At 41.6% G+C, this 16,410-nt stretch overlaps 3 protein-coding genes across 13 annotated transcripts in view; all 3 read right to left on the reverse strand.

Annotated features, from left to right (window-relative positions):
• Positions 1–4,084: 4,084 nt before the first annotated feature.
• On the reverse strand, positions 4,085–6,662 carry LOC143352520 (COP9 signalosome complex subunit 1-like). The gene is given in 6 exon segments (XM_076785073.1): positions 4,085–4,475; positions 4,478–4,511; positions 4,587–4,721; positions 4,793–5,914; positions 5,992–6,084; positions 6,342–6,662. Coding segments are annotated over 6 exon segments (1,455 nt in total). The 5' UTR covers positions 6,396–6,662; the 3' UTR covers positions 4,085–4,458.
• A 4,573-nt stretch (positions 6,663–11,235) lies between these two features.
• Positions 11,236–16,410, reverse strand: part of LOC143352522 (proton channel OtopLc) — a 133,784-nt gene continuing 128,609 nt past the window's right edge. Inside the window, exon 10 of the transcript XR_013081954.1 lies at positions 11,236–11,245. The gene's annotated coding sequence lies outside the window, so the exon portion shown is untranslated. The remainder of the gene's footprint in view (positions 11,246–16,410) is intronic.
• Positions 12,899–16,410, reverse strand: part of Otopla (proton channel otopetrin-like a) — a 74,770-nt gene continuing 71,258 nt past the window's right edge. For 10 of the 11 annotated variants that reach the window (XM_076785078.1, XM_076785074.1, XM_076785075.1 and 7 more), the window contains 3 exons: positions 15,905–16,386; positions 14,586–14,913; positions 12,899–13,740 (listed from right to left, as the gene is read on the reverse strand). In XM_076785078.1, coding sequence (XP_076641193.1) covers positions 13,046–13,740; positions 14,586–14,913; positions 15,905–16,386 — 1,505 coding nt within the window. In that variant the 3' untranslated portion in view covers positions 12,899–13,045. The remainder of the gene's footprint in view (positions 13,741–14,585; positions 14,914–15,904; positions 16,387–16,410) is intronic. The other variant, XM_076785076.1, reaches the window with a different exon arrangement.

A 16,410-nucleotide genomic window follows, 5' to 3' on the forward strand; every position in this document is an offset into this window, starting at 1 on the left:
ATGGCCGCCGCGGCGACCGACATTATACAACACTCACGACTTACAAAGGACAGTCTTGCATTCTGCAGCCAAATGCATCATACATTTATGTTTTAAAAGTGTAATGATATCAAGTATGATCTCTCTGTTCCAATGCTGTGCGAATCAATGTGCACCAACATGTCTCTTTTCTTAAAATCTCCTTCGTCTGTTTGTTTCAACACTATCTGCAGAAAATGACGTAGAAGTATTTCCAAAATCAAAGATTAATAACTGAGTTTCTGGTGTATAATAGTATTAATTAGTTTAGGGTGTATAATTATTTATAATTATTTCTAATAAATGATAGTGTAGACATTACAGAGTTCTTAATAAATTTACCAATAACAATAGGAATTTCCTTGGTAAATTAACAAGTGATCGCAAATGATGAAGTTCAAGTCGTCACTCGTTGTGATTGCATCCTTCGCGAACTACCCGGCGCACAGTGTGACGAATGGCCTTTTTAGCTGGACAAAATTCTAAATCGCCAATTTTTCTATATTTATCGATTACTATGTTAACAGTTGCATAAAATATGAATAATTATTAATTTTTTACAACATTTAGTTGGTTTTTGTTAATTAAACAATATATTTTAAATGATTTATAATTAAATATAAAATACAAAAAAGTTAGTAATGGATCTATGTAACACAAAATGATTTAACAAGTAGTAGATATTGTCAAAGAAGACCGTCATTTTTAAGTATGGACAAAAAGAATGTAATTTTGGAAAATTATTGTAAATGTTACTTTTTGGAGATTCAGACATATTCTAACGGGATACAATTATTCTTTGGTTTAGTATAAGGTTTCAATTTATAAATAACAATTCTACTTCATATTATTGTTTATTATTTTAATAAAAATATAATAATATGAAAATATGAATAAAACAAAAGAAATAACAGAGATCAAAATCAAAGTTTTAAATAGAAACGTTCGGTTGCTAAAAACAAATAACTTATAAACTAATAACTAAAACTAATAACTTATAAACAAATGTAAATAGAATATATCTAAACGTATTTGTGTTACGACAAATGTTTGGGTTTACGACTCAAGAAACGAATTTTCATACGGAGAAAGTTCAGAGGAAAACTCGGGGATCTTATCATTGTTTATTCCTTCAATATACAATGAATGAGACTAAACAAACCGCTAACAATAAGTGGCAACGGCAATCGGCATCGGCTGCGTTCGAAACGCCCGGCCCGAGCTATGATTGTCACGAGCGTGTACGTAAAACGACGTAACTTCATTGTAAAAATTAGTATAGTTGCGCAACGTTGCGCATGCCAATTTCGGTATTAAAATAAAGTAGAGAATCTCTACTTTATTATATGTAAAAATCATCGCGTGGATCGACGTGGACCATATACTAATTCATTAACGAAGAGTAGTAACATGGGCGTTTCCGTGGAAAAATAAGTACCGTCTTTGACACTTAATTTACAAAAATAGAAGAATGTTATCGATAATTTGGAATTACTAAAGTGAAAATACATGTTTTGAGATGTTATATCCATCATATATAGGAAATTTAAACACTCCTTGGTACATTTTAACATATTTCTAGCGGGTATGGAAATGTGCCCATTCGTTTATAGGTTAGGTGTTCGTTTTTTAGGTGAAGTTTGCACGCTCTGTAAACATACAACAAAAGAATTTTAAGTTTTAATATTCAAGGGTTTTAATACATGGTTATTTTAGATTATATTAGCACAGTTAGTTTTTGTTTATTTGAAAGTTAATTTTGTCCAGGTAAAAAGGCCATTCGTCACACTGTGCGGCGTTGCGAATGAACTGGAACTGGAGTTTTAATTAATAATAGATTAATAACAGAACTGCTAATAACTTTGTTATTGAACACTAATTTCCTACGTAAATTAATAAGTTATCTTGAGAAGTAGTTTAAGGAATTTCGCAAGCAACTCGATTTCGCGGGCCGGATTCAAACTGGAAGTTTGTCTCTCGTTGACCCACGAAGAGGAGTGAAGAATTCCCGAACGGGGGCGATAAGTTTCGTGAGAATGGTCGCCGAAAACCTGGCGCAGTGTAGGCGAGAGTATGGTTCCTGGCGTCTGCCACCGTCCGCCACCCACGCTGGCAGGAACACGGTCGAACAGGTAGGTAATACACGGTGTGTACGGTGGCACGACAATGGTCTTGTCGTTGCCACAATGACAAGAAGGGAGCCCAGCCGGCATTGAAAGGCAAATGAGCGCCGGCTCTGGCTGCTCTTTCACGGTGGCTTCTGGCTCTCGTCATCTCCTTCTTTTTTCTGTCGCGCACCCACATCCGCCGCCTTTCAGCTAGGCACCCGAAAACACACCTTACGCAAATTAATGTCGCATGCCAACAGCCAGTTCTCTCTCCTCGGACTTGGAGGTACACACCGGCTCGAATGACCGGGACAACGAAGCAGCCGGGGACAGTCGGGGCCCGTCATCGTCTTTAATAATGATTCATCGCCATACGGCGCGACTAATTGTTTACCGGTCGTTCACAACCAGCCTCCTCTTCACCCTGAACGGTTCCTTCCTCCTCTTCTTCTTCTTCTTCGTCTTCTTCTGTACCGTCGATACCCGGCCACGCATCGCGCATACGTATTTCCCACCGTTGGCTTTCTCTTTTGTCTTCTTTCACTGCGACTGCTATTTTACAACTCGCACTCTTGTTCGATCCGGTCCCTGCGTTTCCTGCTATGCCGGGGCCCGTTATTTCCTGGCCCGATTCTCGACATCGAACTTGGAAAAGGCGTCTCGAATGATTCTACACGTTGCTTTCGGTTTTTTTCTAAAGGATGATTTACCGTGGTCAGGTTCTGTGTGTATCGATTAAGGCATTCTTTTTGGTGTAAAATTTTTGGGAGTCGACGTTCCGGGCTTAGAGAAATGGCTTTCGCTGAAGGGGAGTTTCATCTACGTGATAAAAGGAATGTTGGTGCTCTTGTTGGCAACGAGTCTCGCTTCGCCATCTTACGTTGTTCGCAGGAATCGAGGACAGGTGTGATCGGCACGCGGTGGATACAGGTGTCTTGTCATCTTTCATTTGCGGCGCTGAGTTACCGATAATGTCAGCGATACCGCGAAAGGTAAGGGTATCGAGTAGAGAATTGGAGATTGCGTGTGTTTTTCGCATGTTTTGTGCAAAAGAACACTTTTTGAAAATTCCGAAAAATCGAACTTTGTATTAGGCGAACATGATAGCAAAGGAGGTGTCACGAAATTCCGTAGTATAAGTCAACGACAAGCCAGACGCTCGAAAAAATCTTTTCTGGTATTGTGGTATTGTACACAAACTTTTTGTAAAAATTATCATATTTTTGTAAGTTTTTCTCTTGTACTTGTTAAATGCTTCTTTCTGCAATGTGACTAGTGTTGGATTGACCCATAAATTCGTGCAGATTTTATACAAATACGGCATGCATGAACGAAAATAAAATTTATTCAATACTGTAACCGTTATATTATATACACAATCTATAAGAAATAAACAAATTTTTGTCAAGATAATTTCTGTAAGATGTTATGGGAAAATCTTATTAATGCAAAACAGGAAATACGCTCACTTTTACTTGAAAAGATGCAAAAGAAAGTATGTAGATACAAATAGACGTTATACACACTGGTTTATTAAAATATATGTATTCCACTGTAAACTGTTTATATTTACGTTTCAAATTCAGATCACTGTTCTATCAAATTACACAGCATAAATATTGTACAGAAAAGTAGGAACACTATAACATAGAGTATATAAAGTAATTGTAATTTACTTTAGTATATGTAACAATTTCTTAGACGTCGTACTTTTATAAGGCAAATATGTTGTTATTGTTATAACTAATTGTACAATTTAGTACTATGTTAATATATGCATTGTTTTATGTTACAGGAATGTGACATCATGATTAATTACATAATTAAAATTATAACTTTGATGTTGTATCTTTCTTCAAAAGTATTTTTCCTTAAATTATATTCTAGAAATGTTTAACTACACTTTAAGTGCGACAAAACTAAAAACAATTTTATAAATATAATTTAAAGTAAAAGTGTATCAATCAAGTTATATTATTTATTCATATAATAGTTAATAATACAAAATAAGCACACACATGCATGAAAAACAAATTATACGTTTATTAACGCAAAATTGCTAGCATACACTGTATGTTATCAAAGGTATGTTCAAATTTATTCTAGTAGTCTAAAAGTACTAATTTCTTTGTCTTTAAGAGATTATGATACATACATATTATGCAATTTATTGAAAGTCCAATTTGGTATCAGCAATTTACATATATTAACACGTTCGATACGATATTGAAGTACTTTTTTGTATCTTACTGAGCACGCCACTTTATTTGAATAATCATATTTATTAATCAAAAGATTTTCATAAATCACAAATTAATTTCTTGCCACTGAACTATTGCTTCCAAGTAACATCTCCCCTCCTTGAGTACTATCTCGTTGAAGGCTCTGTAAAAATATTGAAAAAATATGTAATACAGCAGTAGAAACAATGTATCATGTATAAGAAAATGATGTCAATACTTTAACATGTATTTGTTGTTTCAACATAGCTGCCCTTAAAATTAACATGCGTGTACATCTCAAATATCTCTTGCCAGCAGTTATTGACTTTTCGAACGTTGTACTGCGTTGATCAACATCTTTTGCATATAAAATCTAGAAATGCATGATACAAAAATACCAGTTTAATGAAATATTTCAGATTGATGATTATCGATAGTAATTACCTTATTATGAGAATCTATACGAGCTTGAATTTGACCATCAAGAATTAGTTGCATGAGCTCATCTTCCAGTTCTGAAACTGTTCTATTAAAAGCAGTGGCCATGCGACTCATATCTGCGCTTAAATATGGACTGAAGTATTGTATTAATGCTCTATTCCGTATTTGCGTGTACAATACATTTACATGTGGTGCTATATACATATCCAAGAGTATATTATCCTTAATTTCATCTAATAACTTCAAACACGATGCATACTTTGATTCATAAAATGTAAAAATAATATCTCTTAATTGTGGTTCCAATTCTAGGAAGAGTTTGAAAGAACCACTGAAAATGACTTGCTTCTGTAATTCATGTCTATCAAATGTAGCTAAAGCACAAAGGCCTCCGTACAAGGCAACGTTTCCAGGAGACAATAACTCTGGACAATCACAGTGGTCTAACGATGCTTGTAAGAAATGCCTTGCAGCCAATTTGAATCTTCTTGTTGCTAGTTCTGCTAAGCCAGCTGCAACTTTTAGTTTTGTAATTATAGACTGATTGTTATCTTTACCATGTACATCGGATACATCTGATGTGCTTTCAGCCTTCGTAACGTAACTCAGTACATGTGTCCAATTTTGCAAGTAAACAGAAACCTTGATAACATTCAAACACATGTTTACAACGTGTTTGCCACTGGTACAATAATCCCTTGCTCTCGAGTAACATTTTAAGGCATGAACAAGATCACCGCAATCAAGATAATGATCTCCCAAATCATCGTGGCCCCTTCTGATACTTTCTTTAATTGAATTACTTCTGTAGTTTTTTAAATCGGTATCAAATTTTTCTAATTTTAGAGCAGCCTTTTTCGATCGAGATTCAACCCATACTTGGTCTAAGGTCAACATATCTTGAGATGTGGATTGAGCTGCAACATCCGGTAACCCAGATGAACCTACAACTTGTACTAGTTTTTTGTGCAATAATACATATAAAGAAACGTTGTATGTTGTCATCACATAAGAGATAGCCATCTTTAATGCTTCTACTCTTAACATCGGACAATGTTCAGCTATGTACATAAGCCGATACAGTTTGGCGAGTCCTGTGTAACTATTAGCATATACTTCCAAATCCTGTGGGCAGTATAATGTATAAATTATATGACAATTGTTATTTATTATATCCTTTACATCTAAGAATGTATACTTACCAATGTTGGATTTTCCACAATATATGGTTCCTGTTCTGCATTATCATTATCTTCTGTAGGAGCATCGACTTGCATTGGCTCCACCACATTTTGCTAAACACGTAAAGCAATGTCAAATATGAATCGTTTATTATACTAGAAAGGTTAATGCTGTTCTAACATTCAGATGTCACAAAGGCAATTGGCAATTCGTTTTCAAGAAATAAATAGAAAAATAACGAAGTTAAATTTCACAACACAATGCGGTCTTGAAAAGAAAACGAAGAATTTTTGAATTCTTCCTAATATGTACTTACATTAAATGTATCGTTCTATTATTAAAATATCTGTCTTTTAATTCGCAATTTTACCTGGACGTCGTGAAATTGAAATGGCATGTCAACGTTCTGTCTCGCGTTACTCATCGGACACTACGAAAGAAAACAAATGCTTCGAAACCATTATGCAATAGAAGAACAAGATAAACACATGTATAGCCGGCTCAGTGTAGACCAGTGTAGACCACCGGGAGTAATGAAAGATTTTTCTTGGCTATATTTAGATAAATTTCTTTATGTACAAAAATATATATGCAACACCAAAACAGTTATACACTTCACACCGCGACACGAGAGTCCATAATTGTAATGCGAGTTCTATCTAATATCGTAACATTCAATGGTATTTGTACCACAGAAGATAGGAGAGTGATCACGCCCGGGTTTTCAGCGTTCCCGATATAGTGCTGACATCTGCTCAGCCTTAGCATGGCACAGAACCGGGCCGTCTTTCCTGGAACAGAACCGGGCCACCGACGAGATATCTCGTCGGTGCCACAGGTGGTCAAGGGAGTGCTTGTCGACATCATTGGCGAGAGGAATTGTCATAAACATTAAAAACCCAGAAATAATAAATTTACCAGTGAATTCTGTATTATATTTTTGACATAAAATTGGTATTCCTCCGATCGGAGGTCCCTCTGGAGCTCACTCACGGGTGAGGCCCGTGCGTGTTTTACGCTTGTTTTGGGCATGTTTTGGAAACGTTCTTTTAGCAGAACAAAGAAACATGCGCAAAACGCTCGCAAGCATTGCCAAAACATGCGCAAAATAGCTAGCTGCGGCTGTGCTACGACCAACTAAGGTTCAGGCTGCCTCGGGGTGAGGCTACCTCAGGGTAAGGCTGCCTCAGGGTGAGGCAGAGCGAGGTTGCCTCGGGGTGAGGCAGAGCGTGGCTGCCTCAGGGTGAAGCAGGGTGAGGCATTCGTCTTGCTTTTTATCCTACCTTCCAAACTTATAGAACGAGTGTTCTTGTTTGGTACAAAAGTTCTTCTTTGATGATCCGAGTCATTTTTCTGGTGCTCTAAGTACTTTGTTCTTGAAGATAACGTTATCGATTGAATGAAAGGAGGATCGAAAGACCAACAAGAGACGTGTACATCTAGATAACTTTTATTAACCAATATAATCGTATATCGTTACAAATGATGGCGGCAGCGTGGCGTTGCCGCCTTAACGGATTACAATGAAACGGTGTGTTTAACGTTATACAATCAAAATGGGAATCGATGAATGAGCGAATTTACGAGTTTTACGGTTTCGTATCGTCGCTACTCGACTTTGAAAGAACTGCTTACACGACAACATGTAAATTTGTAGAGAGTTTTATCCTTGTGTCCTGCATCGTCCTGACCGCGTCCCGAATCCTGCCGACCCTGTAATCTTCGCAGGGTCATCATATCGCTATCATTCTCTGTGTTTGTAATACCGTGTCAGTCTGACCGAGCCGTGACGTGGGTACGTCGGTTGTGCGCGCGTATTGTGTGATGTGTACAAACTGTAATTATGCTCGAAGACATCGAAAACTCACTACGTAATGTTAAATGACGATGCGTCGCGGATTTGCCCTTTCCAAACTTATATACTCGCATAATCCCGCGAGCTCTTCGTCCGACAATTAAAACTCTCCTCGATCTCCGAAGTTCCCCAAAATTCACGAAAAATCGTACGCGCGATTAGCAGAGCAAAATATCATTCAACCCTCGAATTCGACGCGAGTCTCTACTCTTTCCCAGCAAATCCGCGACTCATTGGTTAGGCTTACGGCTACTATCGAGATACTGATGTACATATACAAGAACCATGATCCTGCTGTTCACTAGAAGAGACTGAGTATACAATGACGTTGTTTGCCGAATAAAAACGAACCACGTCCGCAACCGTACCGTTTTAATCAGGCTCTCGCGCACGCACGCGGATGCACACGCACTCTCTTTCTCGCGACACACATGGAAGGGTAACTCTTCAATCTTCTTGCGCCCGTGTTCTCTCAAAATATCCGTCTTCCTACGATCGTCAGGGTGGTTTTGGCTACCCTCGTCGTGTTTGCGCGCGATTCGTCCTCCCTTCCCTTCGTTTTCCCCCCTTTTTCTCGCTCGGCTGCGATACTTTGTTCCGTTTCTCTTGGTCCTGTGTGGCAGTGCCTTGTCATTTATGTTTTCGTCCGAACGAACTGTGGTTTCGCCGGTATATTTATAATATTACAGACTGATCAATTTTCATGATAGATTTCACTTCATTCGGATCGATTCGAATGCGTATTTAAATTTCTTTGTACTAAAAAACAAATTTCTCGTGACTCCTCATATGTATATTGGAATGCAATTGTACAGAGTGTTTTCGATCTGCCGGTACAACCAGGAAATCACCGAACGCCTAGATACATAAGCAAGTAGAAAACGGTAGGATAGAATTTTGTCGTACGGAGTTTCATTTCCAAGAACAATCGAATTGGAAAATCAGTCAAGTACAAAAATCGTACGACGAACAAGAATCCTAATTCTTGCAATTATGAGAACGCGAACCTGACGAATGCGTGGACACTTGACGAATATTTCGAAGTCGATTTCCTCTGAAACGAAGTCTTATTTCGTTGAATTTTATTCTATATTTTCGACCTACTTACTTCGTCCTACAGAGTCATCTCTTTCCTGATTGCACCATACTCTCGGCAGATGCTTCGATTTATCAGTTTGATAGAAAAGATACAAATCCAGTCATCAGTTGAACACGTTGGAAAGGTGAACAAAGCTTCGGTGCAACTTTCCAATGAACGAACGCATCATTTCGAGCTCGGTGAAATCGAAATGAGGGAATCGGAGGCGAAGGGGTGCGCGCGCGATCGATCCAGATTATTCTAGATCGACGCGTAGACAATACTGGCAGTTTGTTAGATCACTGGACAAGCTTAATCTCGTCCTTCAGTGTCGAATAAAAGGTTGGATCACATTTTTAGGGAAGCAGTCGCACCCCTTCCGGTCTTTACCCCCTCGAAGACAGAATTCGCGACACAATGGTACCTCTTTTCTCGCAGACACTCAAACAATAATTATTCTGTGCATCGTTATTTACATATTCGCACCCATTCGTCGCGCACATCAAAATTAATAGAAGATCTCGGTAATCTTATTTATATTTATATATTTATAATATATATATATCTATCTATATATATATTTATATATATTTATATTAATTTATTTATATTTATATCTTAATGCATCTCTGTGACTCATCATCAATAATGTCGTCTCGGGCTACAATTATGTATAGTTTTTTTCTTTTTTATCATTTATGTATAATCAGTTTCGCAATATTCTTCACAATATTTGTTTCCTGTTCCCCGCCCCCTTCGACCCTTCTTTCTCATTCTCTCTCTCTCTCTCTCTCTCTCTCTCTCTCTCTCTCTCTCTCGCTCGCGTGCGCTCTCTTTCGTTCTCTCACCTATGCAGACGTCTAAGAATTAAAATATTTCGACTTCGGGTAACTAGATACTGTACGCTCGATTTTTCTTATTCCACCCTAAAGAGGGGGAGGAAACATACTTGTCGGGACTTAAGACAGGGACTTGCCGGGGTTGGCTTTCTCCCATCGTTTCCGGATTCCGCGGAGCCCGGGATCCGTGGAGGGATTTCACCATGTATTATCACTATGTAAAACACGTTTTTTTATTTTTATATTATTTATTTATGATTTTTTTATTTCACTTGTTTCTCAACGATCTACGCACGATATCCATAGCGAAGTGTAAATGCGAAAGGGCCGTCTATCCCCTCTCTCTCTCTCTTTCTCTCTCTCTCTCTCTCTCTCTCTCTCTCTCTCTCTCACTCTCTTCCTCTCATTCTCAGCTCTCTGTGTGTGTTCCGAGATAGGCTTAAACGCTAATCGATAATGGTAATTAATTAATTATCTCTCGTGAAATGGGTGTCCGTGTACGTACGCCACGTATGTATGTATTTATGTACGCGTGTGACAAATGCAAGTGTAATGAGATTAATCCTCTACCTGTGTGCGAGCCGGCGATTTCTGTTCGTTATTTCGTTCACCTGTGCCGGCTTGTGTTCCGCATCGCTCAAACAAAAAAACGCCGCCTGCGATATCTTCTCCCGTCTGCCTTTAATAAATAATCCTCGCCCTTAAACCCTCAGCCTCGCGATTTAAATCTACGCATCCCGTGGTTCTCTCGCCTCTCCTCTCCGTTAACCGAAAATCCACGTGTCCCCGACCGCGGGGAACGTTTCTACCGAAAAGAGAATAGAAGAATAAGAAATGCCGAGAGAAAGAAAAAGTTGCAATCCACCCTCTCTATACAGAACGATTCGCGCTCGGTCTCACTGCTACACGATCGTCATCCGTTCGTCCCTTCTTTGATCGTCGCGTTCCTTGTCCTCCGTTCTATTTATCCCCTCTCTTCTCTCTTTCGTCGTTTGTATCTTGTTTATACACGTGAACGTCGATAAAAGATTCTAAAAGTTTAGATGCGATTTTGTACTCTGGCTGCACGCGACGAGAAAGAACGCCGGAACACCTCTGCCGCGGTTCGTCCTCTTGATTCCGATTCTTCATCCTTCTCTGGATCGTTCTAGATCCTCGCGGGTACGAGAGAGGTCGTCCGCGAGACCAATAGTTCGCTCTGATGATGCACTGACGGGCTTCGACTCTCGAAAACGTGGCAAAAATTGGGAGATGTCAATTGTTAATTATACGAACTTCTAACATATAGTGCAGGCTCTCAATGCTTGAATTCAATTCTTAATTGGCTCGAGACTGGTGCAGTTCTGATGCAAACTCGAAGGAACTTGACTAGTTCATTCTCGATAACTTTTCATTAATATTCGGTAAAGTCTCAAGTGGTGGAAATTGGGAGATATCAATTTTTAGTTATTGAACCTTCTAGATTACAGTGTAAGGTCTGTTTTAATGTGAACTTGAGAACACTTTGCTAGCTTATTCCTGCTAACTTCTCATCAATTGTTCAACAAAATCTCGGGAAGAATTGAGAGACAAGAAGAGCAGACTTCTTCTAGACGAGGCTGAACTGTATTCGATCATTTAACACAATACAGAAAGCTCTTTGGAAAATCTTCTTTACATTTTTCACAATGAAAATCCAAGAAGTCACTTAAATAAACTTCCAGATTCAATAATCTACACAATCCTCTAAATTCAATCTTTTCCCTTAGTATGATCACGGTGGAACGTATTCATAAATAATCTCGTATTTTCCACATTTATTTACATAGCACTCAATCAATTTATTATTTAAACTGGCTGTGTCTGTCACTTTTCCGAGACTTTCCCTTTACTCTAACGTTATCTCGATGCTTAAATTAAATTCTTAACAGCTTGCGAAGTCTGCAGTTTTTACACAAACTTGAGCACAATTTGGTAACTTGTTCGTGCTAGCTTTTCGCGAATACTCAACAAAGTCTCCTAAAAAAGTTGAGAAAGAAGAGCCAACTTCTCGTTAGTAGACTAAACTGCATTTGAAAATGTCTTGCAGCAGGGCAATATTAAATTAAAACAGAAGTGTCAAGAAGTGATAAGCAAGGGGAGGGAGTTATTTACATCGTGCCTGATCCAACGATTACTTAAAGGAAAGATGAAATACCCTGACTGTTTTTGACATGTTTTCGAGACTTTTCCCTCGAGCGCATCGCAGAGACGCGCGCATCGCAACGAAACAGACACCCTGCCCTGCATCGAGCCTCCCCGCCCTCGTTCCGCACCCTCCGTTGCGATTCTCCGACGCTTCCTTTCTTCCTCTACACATCTATCGCAGACCGTGCTAACGAAGAACGTACTTGTTTCCTAATGAGGTGACTCCTCGAGGCTCTCGTTCGCTCTTCGTCCTATCCCGATTTCCCAATCACCGTCATCATATCCCCCGTTCACCATCACCGGCGAGAAACCGACACCGAAGAGCAAACCTGCGAAGAGCCCCGATGTTCTCGATGCATGATGGGTACGTATATAATATATAAAAGTAGAAAATTTGGCGGCAGTTATTATAGAGATCGTGAAACGCTTGAAACGCGGTGAAAAAGGAAATGGGCCCTGGTTCCGTGTGTGAGAATTGGCATCGTCGTCAACCGTGTGTGTGTGTATGAGTGTTTGAGTGTTTGTGTCAGTGTGTGCTTGCGTGTGTGTGTCCGAACGCACACACGGTGTTTGTCTGTTCGACTTTTGGTCTTCGCGCTTCCTGGCGAGAATTCTCGATCCATCGAGCAACGTATCGATCGTGTACACGATCGGTGTGTACCCGCCGGTCCTGGCGTTCCTCGTTTCACTCGCCGATCAAGGAAGCAACGTGTCAAGCTGCTTTAAGCAAGGAGAACAACCGAGAACCAAACCTTGTTGAACCGCTTCGTTCCGACAAACAGAGAAAAACAAAAGGACCTGTGCGGCATCGGGAGGACGCTAAGTACACAGGGTCCCTTTCAGCAACGAACCACGTTGCGGGAAGAGGATAGGATCCTCGGAGGACACACATGGGTCTCTTTCGCTGGCCAATCGGGTTCCCTGTTCTCTCGACGAGCCTCCGACCGATCAGCTTCGTTGTCGAGAGCCTCTCTACCTACCGCGGTCCTGATCGACGGAGGATCCTCGATCGATTCGAACAGAGGGTCCCGTTGGAATGTTCGAACGGTGATGCCTATCCGGTCGGGATTGTTGTACTCGCGATCGCTCCGGGCCGTGGATCCCGACGATGGACGCTAGATCATCGAGCGTCCGTTTTACTCGAGGCGCGCCTTGTAGCTGGTCTTCCATATTTCCGCGAACGTGACTGCGCTGTGGAACCTGTGGAAGATGCAGAGCGGCAGGGTGACCCTCTGCACGATGGCCCAAGCGAGGAACCCGTAGAAGTCGAGCTGGACCGGGTTCGCCATCACCTTCTGCGACTCGAACGTGTAGATCACCCACATGGTCAGGTTGCAGATCAGCAAAAAGGTGACCACCTGCCGTCCAGGCTTGCTGCGATCGTGCTCCGGCAGGTGGACCCTCCTGCGGGACACGTCCGCGATGAACAGCATCTGCAGGATCACGTGGGCGACGGACAACAGACCCGTCAACATCACCAGCAGGTTAGGCTCGTGCGTGAACGCCGCCAACGATCCAGCGATCACGCTGAACACGGCATAGATGAACAGCCCGAATCCGGAGACACGAAGCAAGATGTCGTTCAGGTCGCTCTGCTCCTCCGCCTTGAACTTCAGGCTCTGCACGCGTATGAAGCCCACGATTATGGCGATGATCGAGAGCACCATCAGCACGCAGTGCGACACGTCCGCCAGGTATATCGCGATCAGACCGAAGTCTGGGTGGTGGATCAGCACGAAGAAGAGAATCAAGCAGATCAGAGAACCGACCAGCAGCAGCAGGCCGAAGAATAGTCCTTTGCTTGCTCCTACACAGTCCACCCTTGTGTGACCTAGTATTACGCGTTCAGAGGAGGTTTTAGTGGGAGGTCTCGATCTAATGCGGACGGGGCTACCTCTCGGAGGAAGATCTCGCGCGGTTCGCTCGTAGCCCCGATTGGTGTGCAGGGGAGTGATCGGATGGAATGGGGCGAGGCGGCATCGGAAATTGCTGTACTCGATTAGACTGTTCGCTGTCTCGAGTCATTTGGCGTTCCTTCTAGGTTTTCAGAATTTCTTTCAAGTTCGGGTCGATGTTTAATAGAAATTCATTTGTTCGTTGATTCCCGTCGGGATTTCATTATGTTTCAGGGTTCATATTGAAGCTCGAACCCATCGCCTCCGCTATTCAGTTTAAGAGCCAGTAATTGAAACTTCATGAAAATTACGCTGTCGTTCCGAAAATCACGATCGATCGCTCCCAAAGCTCGGGTCAACTCAAATCCAGTCGAGAATCAATCGTTGCGTTCTGGTGGAGCTATTTAATTTTCTAGGTCGCAAATTAAAGCTCAAGTTCCAATAATTGCCAAGTGAAAAATGAGTGACGCACTTTTTAAATTACATTGACATACTCAAACCACAATGTAGACTGTACTTGAACTCAGGCGATCAAACGAATCCCCAGATCGTAATGAATAAATAAATTAATGAACGCGTTCTACTAGAGACTTTGCAACTTTCGATGACTCCGATGGAAGCTTGAAGTATATAATTCGAGCCACGGTTAGCATCAAACATCTGTCGTGTTATATATCTACAGCAATTTTCGATACATCTCGCGTTTACTAAGAGACTCGGGGTACTACAGGATCGGCGTGCACTAAACGATGATAAACTACAGATAGAGACCAGCAATTACCTGCATGAGCCAAAGCGACGGCTCTCCGAGACAGCATAGCCTCCAGGCGGCGTTCAAGATCAGCCTCCACCTGGTGGGGCCAACGAGGATGCCGGCCAATATGCTTCCACATCACATAAATCACCGCAGCTCCGATCAGACTGTACTCGATTATGAAGGGGAACAGGTATGGTTCTGCGTCTTGGACGATGGTTCCCATAATGTTCACGCGACCGCACGAGTTCGAAGCGATTTCTTCGTCTGTCAACGCCTCCGCGATGACGCCGAAGTTAGGGCTCCAGTATTCGCTGCTGTTTGTGTGATTGTTCATGTCGAAGATCTGGTGAACCTGAGAAAGCATATATTCTTCAGAAATTCAACGAGCCATTCCTATTTATGTTTATTTGATTCGTAGGGTATTAAGAGCCAAGGGTAGTCACGCGATTTCCGGTCACAGCCTTCAGCCACTGACTTAAGATCCGTGTTGGTCTTGATCCGACGGGTCTTAAGTCTGTGACTAAACTTGTCACATTTTTTGCTCTGTATTATCGATATTATGAATTCGTAACGTGCTTCAAGTTTTTGGCTTTATTTCGCAGAGAATCAAGACATAATATAGCTCAATTTGTAGCCGGAGATATTTTCTAGCGCGCGCTACTCTCGAGTTCATCCAGAAAACTCGTCCAATGGCATAAAAATGTTTGGATTCCACGGAATGCACATCGTCAATTTTTGGCCTATTTCTAACGCTTATATTACCAAACATCTGCATAATCTCGTCAGCTCATGACCAGCGCGCGCTACATTGAACCTTCCTCTTTCGAATGAGCCCTTTCCCAGTAAAACCATTTTTCGCCTATTTTTGTCGGTAACGTGGTTACTCTACCTTATCTCGAATCTATGAAGTCTTGGCTCCTAAGAGCTGTCCCTCTTTAATTCTTATTTGAGAGAATTATCGTTGCCACTGTGTCATTTATGTGTACTGTTGTAGAATGTAGCTACCTTCGTTATAAATTAACCCTTTGCACTCGGATGTCCCCTCTAAGGGGACGTTATAATTCTAGAATCGATGGCTCCGAGTGCAAAGGGTTAAACGTTACGCGACCTCACTTCTTACATTATTCTGACTGATAACAACGTAGCGTGTACCCTCTATTGATAGCAGATTGCCAAGGCTTTGCTGATTACAGAATAAAAAAGGGAACGTAGTAGCGACCCTCGTCGTACAAGTACATTGAACTACAACCCGCCCGAAATGCGAAAAATGGGCGGACTGGCAGACTTGGACCTCCGCCAACGAAAAAGCGAATATTCAATATGTAGAGACACGTGCCCCTCACCTGTTCTTTGCTGTCAGCCTGCGGTGCATTAAACAGATCCATCAGGGCTGAGGAGAAGGTAGTCGAAGGGGTGGTGGTGGTAGTGCTGGTGGTGGTGGTGCTGGGAGTGGTAGTGGTGGTCGTGGTGGTAGTGGTCCTCTCTTCGGTGGTGGTTTTCGGCGTGAGGGTTGTCAAGAGAGTGGACAAGGTGGTTGCAGCGGTGGTCGTCAAATTAGGCAAGGGTGCGGAGGTGGAGGCCATCATCGTAGGTGGAGGGTTCCATCCTGTGGTGGTGGTTGTCGTCGGTATTGTCACGGCCCTGGCGACCGCCCTTGCTGTCATCACACGACCTAATGGAGCAACGGTCGTGCTGGCGACCGTCGATGCAGCCGAGGTCGACGCCCTGGTGGCGGTCAACGAAGCCTCGCGCAAAAATGCAACATCTCTGGGTGCAGTGCCCAGAATTGCACCTGCGTTTCGCATCGAGTGCTGCTTGATGCTCTCTGAAAATTTTCAGGATATAAATT

Source organism: Halictus rubicundus, chromosome 3 (genome assembly GCF_050948215.1).
Source record: "Halictus rubicundus isolate RS-2024b chromosome 3, iyHalRubi1_principal, whole genome shotgun sequence".
In the NCBI taxonomy this organism is placed as follows: Eukaryota; Metazoa; Arthropoda; class Insecta; order Hymenoptera; family Halictidae; genus Halictus; species Halictus rubicundus.